Source organism: Teleopsis dalmanni, chromosome X, assembly GCF_002237135.1.
Source record: "Teleopsis dalmanni isolate 2A chromosome X, ASM223713v2, whole genome shotgun sequence".
In the NCBI taxonomy this organism is placed as follows: Eukaryota; Metazoa; Arthropoda; class Insecta; order Diptera; family Diopsidae; genus Teleopsis; species Teleopsis dalmanni.
The window spans coordinates 24,852,869-24,865,548 of NC_051848.1; the positions used below are offsets into that span (position 1 = coordinate 24,852,869).

The following is a 12,680-nucleotide window of genomic DNA, read 5'->3' on the forward strand; positions in this document are numbered from 1 at the left end:
CAATTTTTATTTTTTAGTGTCCTGACCATAACGAATTAATTGCTAAAACTGCGAACTAAACGCATATATGCGCTTGAAATTTTAATACTCGGCAATCACAAAGTACACACACACACATTCCCAAACACTCAAACACATGAATGCGTAAATATTTTCCGAAAAGACTCTACGATAACCCAGATCCGCTAATTCAAGCACTACATTCTACTCCGAGTGAAAAAAGTCGCTGCTCATAGGCGCTTTCTACAACAATCGATATAAAAAAGTTTCCGTTTTTTTTAGAATGATGAAAACAGTAGAGTTAGAATAATATTTGGTTCTTGATAGTTCTTCGTTAAAAAATGGAAAATAGAAAAATGGAAAAATGGAAAAATGGAAAAACGAAAGAAAATTCATTGTGCTTCCCTGCAAGCATCAATTGTCAGTGCGCACAAAGTTTAGAATTGTAAACGGAATTCCAATTCAATGATTCGGTCCATATTTGCAATCACTTCTTTCGTAACACAGTAGCACAACAGAGGGAAATATCATACTTATGGTATATTTTGAAAAGGTATAGCGTAAAGATTTTCAACTTCTATGACCGTGTGCGACTTCGAGTAAATTTAGGTAAAGTAAATTAAAATTTGTTAGGGATTTTTTGCACTTCACTTATGTAAATATTTATTTCTGTATTTATTGTTTTCATATTGTAACACCTTATTTTCCTAATTTACCCTACTCAAAATTCTGGTAAATACCAACATTCGCTACCATACCGACATAATTTACTATTTCCCTCAATTTACCACCAATTTACTCGAACTCGCACACGGCCTATATGTGCATTTTAAATATTTGTATTGGATTTTAATTAAGTAACTTCATACTCACAAAATGATTACTTTGTGACTATAACTGAACTTTTTATACACACTCGTACCAGATGATTTTTCCCTCTAATCTAATCAAGTTTTAGATTAGAAGTTCAAGCATTCATAAACAGTTAATTAATTTTAATTATAGCCAATTGAATAAATATAATAATCAATCTATATTTATAATCAATTATATATGGTAATGGATATTTCACATTTGTTGTGATGTAAAGTTAACAGTAGTTTCTTTCCTAAAAGTAAGAATTAAGACCGTATTTTTGGATAATTAATATAGTAAAGTGGAAAGTTTTGTTTAATAATAATTAATAAATGCATAGCTGTCTTTATGGGTCTTTATAGTCTTTATTGTAAAATACTTTTGCATTTACATAAATTTATCTGTAAAATTTTACTAATCCAAAAATATTTTGATTATATTTCAGTTCATATTTCGGGCACCCTTTAGCTATTCTTTTACGTTAAATACTAGCAAACTTCTATGAAATAAATTTAAATATTATAACATGTTCAGACAGTCAAATTTCCTTAGTTTCGCAAAAATTAAATTAAGATAATTTCGAAAGTGTTCATACTGCAACGTTACACGTTAGTCAAGGTTTTGCTTTGACCAACATCTGCATATATATATAAATTGTTTTTTATTTTGTTCATAATATCAATATCATTTGTTAAGATTTTTAATATACTTTTTGTGATAAATTTAATTTACAAAATATTCTTCCGTTGATATTTCCATTTGTTGATAAATGTATAATTTATTATTTTTATATGCGTACATTCTTTAAATGCTCAAATGCACACATTTTTGTTATCATTAATTCTTGTAAGTGATCGTAAGCAGTCAAGTATAAAAAAATTTGTTATTCTTTTCTCATTTTATGTACAAAGAAAATGTGATCGTCAGCAGTGCTAAAGAAAGAGAGCACATGATACTCCACTGACACATCACCAACCAATTGACAATTCGACAATTCTTCGAATACGATCACTGGAAGTTTTTTATACTTACTTGACAGCGATAACTTATACGTGGCTCACACTTTTTATTATAATATATATTAAAATATTTTATTAACTTTTTATAGCCAAATTTTATTCCCAATTTTTCTTTGAATGTTAATTATTTTAGTTTTTTCGAATAAATTTGGCACATATCTTAGTAAATATGTTATAGATTCAATGTGGAATATAATACTTATTGTTGAAGAAAAGTTGAGATAATAACAATAATATAAAATTCCTGTTAAAGGAAAATTTATTTATAAAATTTTAATAATTTAACAAAATGTAGTAAATAACGTCAATATAAATAAGAATACTTACTCATTTTTGCATTGGTTTTAAACAAATATTTTAATAAAAATTCCTAATAACTTTAAAAAAAGGTGAAAAACTAACAAAAAGTGGAATAAAAAATATAAATAATGAATAAAACATTATTTAGTTATTGTGTTTTACAAAAAAAAACAAAAAAATCAAAAAATAAAATAAAATTTATTAAACTAATTATAAATTGATACTAAACAAATATATTTATAAATAAATATAATAAAATTGCGTTTAAAAAACAAAAAAAAAACATAGGGGAATGTATTTAAACAGAAGACGATCTGTAAAAGAACACTCAAAAATCCTTCATATCTTAAAAATAAAGTATAAACCTCGTCTTTCAAAGTATCTTTCTTTCAAGGTTTTCTTAAAAAAATTTTAAGTAAAATGAGATATTGTTGTTCTATTTTAATGCTGCTTTCTAGCAATTTTGCTGGTTATATTTTTTTTTAATGCTATTAGCTAATACTTTTGCTTGGTTTTACCATTAACGGTGCTGTGAATTATCACTTTTACTTATTTCTGCCGTTTTTAGAGAATAAGCTAGCATTTTAGCTATACTTGAAAATGTAGCCCATCTAGTTTAAAATTTAAATGTTTTTATTTTAAAGTTTAGAAATCCAACTCTAAAGTTTGAAAGTCGATACTGACTGAGCATGAAATCAATTAATTTTCTTGAAAATACAAAAAATTGTCACAGTTGTGAAATTAAACAATTTAAATTATATTTCTTATGTTTTCTACGTTTACATTGTTTTTATATTGAAATCTTTGAAAAAATAATTTTTTCATTTATGCTTCAATAACTCTTTTTTTTTTGTTTTTAATGTAAAAAGATTTGATTAGTCAAGACTTTTTTAAATTATTTCTTACACCAGCCATTATCATGGACATTTATTGACCAATAAAAACAGATAATAAAAAAAAAAAAAATAAATTAATATAAATGAAAAAAATGAAAATGGAAAACTCGTGATCATACTCATGTGAATTGGCTGTAAGTAAAAAGTTACTAGCCAACTTGAAAAAGATGAGCTATAGCTTTTTGTATGACCATAATTTACGTTTTCCAGATAAAAATGATTACAATAAAAAGTTATTAGTTCATAATTAAAAAATAAAATATACACCAATTTTGTTTTACTGAATATATATACATACATAATAATTTAATTAACATATTATATATAATAAGTATAATTTTAAAAATATATAATTTAAATGTGATTATAATAATATCGAATTTTTTTCAATAAATACGAAAGAACCTAAAGTTTTCCCTATTTTTCAATATTTATATGAATATTTAATTGTATTTATTAGTAAGAAGAATAATTTTGAATCTGTTTTGTTTAGATATTGTAATATAGTTCAGTACATCTAGATTGAACACCTCGTGATTGGCATCCAGGAATAATTAATCTCTCAGTTAAAACAAATTTAATTTCTTATATTTGATAACGTAATGGACTTTTTTTATAAATACTTCTTATTTTGTGTTATAAAATAGACCAAATAGATTTTTAATTGTTAAGTGATTTAAACAAAGTAACTCCTATTATAATTAAATAATTTTAATTTGTTTTTTAACTGATTTTTACGAAACAATTTATTGTTTCTTATAGTAAACATTATTAAAAATTAATTTTATGTGCTATAACTATTTTTAAAAGCTTTTTACAAGATCTTTTCTTTGAAAGTTTCAATTGTGGAAGAGCTTTTCAAACCAGGCATCCATTATAACAGACGGCTTTGGGTTCTTCAGATAAGTCTATATATAAAGCTTTAATTTGATAGTTTTTATGAAGTTATAACAAATTTAGGAAAGAAAGGTTGTTATAACATAGGAAAAAGTTGCGACTTATCGTCATCTTATAGATTTAGTTGTATATGTTAATTTAAAGCATTAGTTGTTTTTATATAACGTATTTTTTATTATAAAAAATGATCACACCTAAATAATTCTATAAAATAAATCTGCATTAAGCTAATCTATGTTTACATGTACCCAATTATAGACTTTTATTAGCACATATTTGTATGAATTTTGTATGGATATAGTATAAAAAAAAGGTGGCAACTACTGCTGCATAAGTAAAACTTATTGCAATAGTAATGTTTGACAAAGCATCAACAGATTCGAGATTCGAGCACTAATCTAAAGTGCAAACATTTTCATACATTATTTTGATTTCTTATTTGAAATATTCCACTTTCGAGTCAATATAGCACTGGAAACATTTAATAAATTTAACAAATAATATTTCTTGCATAATTATGACATTGTGAACGTACAATAAATCAACAAAACATAACTAAAGATAACGAATGTAATAGATGTCTACATCTGTATTGCTATAGCGGATCATTTTTATGATACCTGACAGCTGCAATTACTACCGTACCTTCATTTATATATACATATATTCTCAACCGCATCCTCATCTACAACTGCATTCGCAATTGCGGATCATTTTGATGAAACCTAATAACCTCAATTACTGTTGTATTTTTATTTAAATACACATTCTCATCCGCAGCTTCATTACATTATATATGAACGTGTACATTCTACACTGTATAGAGTAAATAACAGTATTATTTAAAACATACTGCCATGTACATAAACTATGTGTGTGCATATTAGAACCTTTTTTATGAATATTATCAAAAACTTTTAAAATGTAGTATTTTTTTCTTAATTTAATAAGTAATTTTTAATATAAAGCAAATCATTCCATCGATTTCTTATATATACAATGAGAGCTCCGTCTTCGCATACATGTCATTATCCTCTAAACATAATAAAGAGATATTCGCTTGTTTATATGGAAACTCAATATATACTCTTGAACATATTCATTCAAGAAACTAAGATTGTTCAGATCAAATATAATACCAATATGATGATTATTAAGTATCATTTATTCAATAATAACCAATTTTTTTAAAGTACAAAATTGTCTAACAATACGTAAACGTTTTTAATTTAAACTACTTGAATATTTTTTTACAATATATAAAAAATCTCTCCAACTCTACATAGTAAACAATAAGAAGAACGTGTTTGATAATATATCTGTTCCACGAAGTAGTCATAGTCAATCTCGAGTAAAAGACAAGTAAAGTACAAACTGAGAGCGTGACACAAATAATATTTATATTATACATATATATATCTCAAGAGTATAGCATAAAAATCTTTGAAAATTTTTTATTTTTGAATTTATTACGATTATGTATAAATGATTTAACAACATTAAAAATAAATGTCTTCATATAAAATGTATCACATTAATTTAATCATTTAAAAAAAATTTAATATTATCATACTGGTAATGCTTTTTGGTCATGAAGTGATGTTCGAAATATTCCAGTCGAAGTTCGAAAGCTCGATCGCACAAGTCATGTGGAAGCAATGATAGAGACGCACTTAGTGCGACGTCGCAGTCAGACGGTATTCGTTACGTTGGAGAGACATTAACGTTTGTGAAAGACAGCAGCAAGTTCGGTAACAAAGCACCACGATAAATACAATTTAAGCAAAAAACAAACGAAACTTAGTACATTTTAATTTATCCTATAAAAAATATCGGTAATTATTTTATTTTTTTATTGAAAAATGTTTATTTGATGTTTGTTTTTAATATGAAAACTCGTAAAGAAAATTAAAATCATTTTTCCGCTACTAATAAATAATTTTCTATTGTGCAAACTAAGTTATTTTGAAAATGTGTTAAATATATATTATTAACTATTTTAATTACAAAAAATATGATTAACAAATGACTGAACATTTTATTATTAACTAACAAACAATAGTTAATTATTTTAAACGTTAAATAAATAAAAAAAAAATTGATTAGAAAAATTACATGTCAGCTGACCTGAGTAAAATGTTGGTCTTGTGACCGCTCGTTAGTTAACAAGTGGTTGTGTTCAACGCCGCTTTTTTTTTCTCTAGTGTTCATGAATGCATTTGCTTCAAACAGAACAGAAGTTAAATCTTTTAATTTTTATAATAAATATGTACAATAAAACTATTAACATTTTAAAAGTAAGAATAATTAAAAAAACAATAAATTGCCACACATTGAGGGGTGGTGTTATTGGTTCATTAACATTGTTCAAATTTTCAATAAGATTTTATTTGCACTCCATTCTTATTAGAATTCTTTGTTTGTTGCATTATTTATAAAAATGCAAAAACTATTATCGAATTTCAAATATGTTTCTTATCGAAGGCCACGCCTTTATTTATGTGTATTACATTGCCATTAAAATTATTCAATAACTTAAACAAGTGTTGTGAATTGCATTAAGTCTATTATTTCCAAAATGGTGTCCCATATATATTTTTCTGTTGTTTTGCTTTTATTTGTGAGAATTTACTGTCAGCTGATTTGAAATCAGTCTCATGATCAACGTCAAATGAGTTGTCAAATATTCGTACTCGAATTCGAATTAGAAAATTGTTTTGACGGGCTCTTCGCCTAACTTTCTGTGCTGGAATGAATGCAAAAAGAAATAAAAACAATGTATTTTTTTTCTCACTACACGTATACATTTTGAAGCATTAAATTGTATTTATTTATTTCAAACATGTTTGGAATATCTAATAAGAATTTTATTTAATATATTTTATTATTGGAAGAATTTATTCAGTTCTCATATTTTGTTTATTGATCACCAAAAAAACTGCACTCTCAGCTGTTGCCAACTCTCTTATTGGTCTTGTTATTGGTTTTCCAATGGGAAGAGCTTTTTTTCGAATAAATTAAATCACGTGAAAATTAAGCTCTTTGAATGGAATTTTTCAAGAGCTTAATTTTGGTTAACATTTTTGTTAACGTCTTTACTTCAGAATAATTTTTGGAGTGAAGTTTTGTTAATTAGTTAAACTGAAGAGTGAAATTACTAAAATAAAAATTGTTATTTTAATTTATGTAAGCAAATATTTAAAATAGTTTTTTAATAATTCAAAATTAAAAATTTTGCCGCTAAAAAAATAAAAATCAATTTCAATGAAAAAACAATTTTACTTTACTTAAAATAATTTTTTTTACAACTAAAAATACTTTAATAATAATTAAAAAAAAATAATAAAATTTAACTAAAAATTGCTTTAACAAAGATAAAAAAAACATATTTAGGAGTTAAATGAATAAAAACTTACTAAAATTCCAGAAGTCAGCTGACTTGGCGATATCAGTTAAAAAAAAAATTTAAATATTATGTAAAATTTTTTACATAGTTTTCTTACCTTAATACAATATTTATAACTCTATAACTTCAAATAAGAAAAGTCTTGATAGCTGTATATAGTTTTTTTTAACCGTAACACTCAAATGCAATATCGCGCTATAACGAGGACTAAGCTTATTACAGTGACTATAATGATACCCTGTTAGCACAGTGCCCTTTTTACTTAAACCTTGTGGCCTTTTGTGCTACTATAAAGAATTTGAGTTAAAACTATTTCGAAGCTTTAAACCCAAAGACGCTCTTCAAGGTTTTATCTTGCAAACTACTAACAATATAAGTAAGTCACTAACATCTTTAATCTACATTGAAAATGCACTAAGCAATAATAAAGCAGATTTTGTGAAAAGTGACGACACTTAACTTGACTATGAAGACAAAGTTTCGGAACGTAGACCCATCCGCTTTTGTAGGTTATAATAACCAGAAAGCTTATGTATTTTTTCGTCTTCCTCACAACTGCAGCGGGAACTGCTAATGAAAACACTCAAATTCCTATTCAATCAACAGAACTACTGTATAAGAATGATATTTTTACAGGCCAACTCAATGATAAGTCCTCACAATCGCATTTAAACGTCGTGTGCCATATATAAGCACTGCGATTGGTTAAAAACTTGACTCATTAATTAAAACGTTTCGGTAAAAGTTTTAACGAAGCTTGAAACTTAATACTCATATTGGACCTGTATAATTTTTGTACCGAACTTACAGAACTTACTTAACCGACGCAATATTCTGTCTTATATATCACTTAATTTTTATATATGGAATTCATTTTCCATATATGTAATTTTGCCATAATAATAATATATATGTTTGACTCTTATGCGTTTAGTCGCTATTATTATTAAAAATACCTAATAATGATTTCTTAATATTTAATTTAACAGTTCGCTTTGTGCATACAAAAAGTTGACATAATGTTATTTTATATAATAAATATCAATATATCATTTTTATAACGCCACCGTTCAAAACTACATAAACTATAATTATTTTTTACTTACAGTTGTACAGTACATAACCAACAATGTCTAGTTTAAAGCGTTTTGATGATGAAGATCGCGAATCCAGGTATGGACGCGTATTCGCTGTCTCCGGTCCTGGTAAGTATTAAAACAGTTCCTTTAACAATGCATACATTTTTTACATCTAACATAGTTAATGTTAATTATAATTCTCTTACTCTTCTTGACTATCCATAGTCGTTACTGCTGAATGCATGTCAGGCTCTGCTATGTACGAGTTGGTACGTGTCGGTTACTATGAACTTGTCGGTGAAATTATTCGTCTTGAAGGTGATATGGCTACAATTCAGGTATACGAAGAAACTTCTGGTGTAACCGTTGGTGATCCCGTGTTACGTACAGGCAAACCATTGTCTGTTGAATTGGGTCCCGGTATTATGGGTAGCATTTTTGATGGTATCCAGCGTCCATTGAAAGACATTAATGAATTGACAAATTCCATTTATATACCAAAGGGTGTTAATGTACCCGCATTATCTCGCAACCAAGCATGGGAATTCAATCCACTTAATGTTAAAGTTGGCTCACACATCACCGGTGGTGATTTGTATGGTTTAGTACATGAAAATACATTAGTCAAACACAAGATGATTATTAATCCACGTGGTAAGGGTACTGTACGCTATATTGCACCAGCTGGCAATTACAATGTAGAAGATATTGTATTGGAAACTGAATTTGATGGTGAAATTACAAAACACACTATGTTGCAAGTGTGGCCTGTACGTCAACCACGTCCAGTTACTGAAAAATTACCCGCAAATCATCCATTGTTGACTGGTCAACGTGTATTGGATTCACTATTCCCCTGTGTCCAAGGTGGTACAACAGCTATTCCTGGTGCTTTCGGTTGTGGTAAAACTGTCATTTCACAAGTAAGTACAGTGTGTTTCAATATATATATGTATGTAGCTGTGCATATATAATTATATACATGTTACCTGATTTAAATCAGGCTTATAAGTTAATTTTATTAAATATAATTAAATACGAGGTAGAAATATTTGTGATTAATAAAACTTCGATAACTTGAATAATAAGGTGGTTTTACACCTCTAAGTTTTTCCCTTATACGGCATAAATATTAATAAAACTTTATCTTAAGTCTGGTTCAAATTAAGTAATAAACATTAAATATAAATTTGACAATAATTATTATTTATCAATATAAATGTAACATTTTCATTATAGGCTTTGTCCAAGTACTCCAATTCTGATGTTATTATTTACGTTGGTTGCGGTGAACGTGGTAACGAAATGTCTGAAGTATTGCGTGATTTCCCTGAATTGTCCGTTGAAATTGATGGTGTCACTGAATCTATTATGAAACGTACTGCTCTTGTTGCCAACACATCTAACATGCCTGTCGCTGCTCGTGAAGCTTCTATTTACACCGGTATTACACTTTCTGAATACTTCCGTGATATGGGTTACAACGTATCTATGATGGCTGATTCCACATCACGTTGGGCTGAAGCTCTTCGTGAAATTTCTGGTCGTCTCGCTGAAATGCCTGCCGATTCCGGTTATCCAGCTTACTTGGGTGCACGTTTAGCTTCCTTCTACGAACGTGCTGGTCGTGTGAAATGTTTGGGTAATCCTGAACGTGAAGGTTCTGTATCCATTGTTGGTGCTGTATCACCACCTGGTGGCGATTTCTCAGATCCTGTCACTTCAGCTACATTGGGTATTGTACAAGTGTTCTGGGGTTTAGATAAAAAACTCGCTCAACGTAAACATTTCCCCTCAATCAATTGGTTGATCTCCTATTCCAAATATATGCGCGCTTTGGATGATTTCTATGATAAGAACTTCCCTGAATTCGTACCATTGCGTACAAAAGTAAAGGAAATCTTACAAGAAGAAGAAGATTTGTCAGAAATTGTACAATTGGTCGGTAAAGCTTCTTTGGCTGAAACCGATAAAATTACTCTTGAAGTTGCCAAATTGTTAAAGGATGATTTCTTGCAACAAAACTCGTATTCATCCTACGATCGTTTCTGTCCTTTCTATAAGACCGTCGGCATGTTGAAAAATATTATTGCCTTCTATGATATGGCACGTCATTCAGTTGAATCAACCGCACAATCTGAAAATAAGATTACATGGAATGTTATTCGCGAAGCAATGGGCAATATCATGTATCAATTATCTTCAATGAAATTCAAGGTATGTATATTTTGCTGTAGTATAATAAATTCTAAATGTCATTATTAAACATTTTTTTTTTTTGCTTCAACAAATAGGATCCCGTTAAGGATGGTGAAGCTAAAATCAAAGCCGATTTCGAACAGTTACATGAAGATTTGCAACAAGCTTTCAGAAACTTGGAAGATTAAACCAATTTTTTTGGTTTATGCTTATTAACTTAACGAAATCTAATCTAATTGTTATGTAGTTTATATAGTAATGCAGAAAACAAACAAACCAACCAACCAACAAACAAACACAACAAATCCAAACTAAAAATCTGGTCCAACCGTTAAGTCAATTACTGACGAACGTTTAACGCCGATAAATTTCCAGCATTCCATTGTTTAATTGTGATTTGTAAGAATTGTACAAATAGTGAAACAGAATTCAATTCTAAAGTCCAGCAAATATTTTGCTCTAAAATTGTAAAGTAATCATTCCGGCCTCTTTGTATTGCTTTTGTTAAAACTTACCTAACATATCCGTTTTGGGTAATTTTCCATTTTGTTTGAATAAGTACAAGAATGTGCCTTTAAATCTTTTTTTTTTGTTAGTTCTAGTTTGTATTTGGAATGTAGTTGTGCATTTATTGTGAACTCCTTAAGGACGCACACTTCCATTGATATAAATACATATACTTACTTATTTACTTACACTTATATATACACACACACGCATACTTACCGATATACTTAAATTGCATGCAAGCAAAGATGATAAGTATTATTGTTTAGAGAAGTATTTTTTTGCTTGTAAAATTTACTATTTTTTGTCTTTTCGTATCTTTATTTTATTTTATTTGTTGTTAATGTAAATATTTAAAATTGTGAAAGAAATGAATTGCATTAAAGAATACATTAAATGCTATTAATTAGCCATGTTTTCCTTTCGGATATGATGAAATGTGTTCAGAGTCATATGCTAAATTCCAACTTGTAAAATTGAGAAATTTTAAGGTTTGTTGTTTACATTTGTAATTGTTTAAGGAAAATATAAAACTCAATGTTAAATATACAATAAATTTACATTAAATAATTTACTTAAATTTATTGATTTTTTTTCACCCAATTTATAACTTAAGCTGCTATACAATACTTATTTGGGGGAAGTTGTAAAAATAAGTACGAAGAAGAAAGGATGGAACAAGCTATCCGCTATAGCTAGCCAGCTATAGCTAGAAACTCTTCTAGCTTCTAACTCTTTAGCTCTCTCTCATGTTATTATTGTTGTAACCCTCTAGGATCTGGAAAGCAGTTAACATTATAGGATATACAAGACGAATGCATGGGTTAGGATTAAGATATGATTAAGATACCTTTAGCTCTCTCTCATGTTGTTATTATTGTTGTAACCCTCTAGGATCTGGAAAGCAATTAACATGATAGGATTTACAAGACGAATGTATGGGTTAGGATTAAGATATGATTAAGATACCTTTAGCTGTCTCTCATGTTATTATTGTTGTAACCCTCTAGGATCTGGAAAGCAGTTAACTTGAAAGGATTTACAATACGAATACATGGGCTAGGAGTAGCATAGGTAATGGTTGATTGTGAACGGAGTTAGGTTGTGAGTTAGATTGAGTTAGATACCCAATTTATAATAATACAATCTTTCTTTATTTCTTTGCGTACGATTAAAATTAAGAGAGCGTACTGCGACCATAACAAATTGTAACCTAATTGCGCTTTTATCCCACAAGATTTCGCTAACATATTACCCTGCTCCCACACACACATTAATTTCAACCCCATCGATTTGTGGTTCCACCTCACCTAGTTGAAGAAATAGAATCTTTCCAACAACACGCAGACTTAGTTTAATCACATATATTAAGAATCAATTTTAAACTCAGTAGGATTCTGGGCCAGTAGCTCCTGTCTCCGTCTAACTTCCAAAACTACTAAACGGACGATATTTTAACTTTAATCCTAAATTAAAGTCACTTTGTTTGGATAGGATTATTTCTTCTTCATTTGCAATTTCT

General features: G+C 28.3%; 1 protein-coding gene across 2 annotated transcripts; it reads left to right on the top strand.

The window, feature by feature from the left end:
- The first annotated feature begins 5,636 nt into the window (after positions 1–5,636).
- On the top strand, positions 5,637–11,384 carry LOC119689780 (V-type proton ATPase catalytic subunit A). 2 transcript variants are annotated; one of them, XM_038104682.1, is made up of 5 exons: positions 5,637–5,802; positions 8,482–8,578; positions 8,678–9,375; positions 9,692–10,669; positions 10,747–11,384. In XM_038104682.1, the coding sequence occupies exons 2-5, from the start codon at positions 8,503–8,505 to the stop codon at positions 10,837–10,839; spliced, it is 1,845 nt and encodes a 614-aa protein (XP_037960610.1). In that variant the 5' UTR covers positions 5,637–5,802; positions 8,482–8,502; the 3' UTR covers positions 10,840–11,384. The 2 variants fall into 2 exon arrangements, with proteins under 2 accessions (XP_037960610.1, XP_037960611.1); XM_038104683.1 differs by having other exon boundaries at positions 5,657–5,718.
- The last annotated feature ends 1,296 nt before the right edge of the window (positions 11,385–12,680 follow it).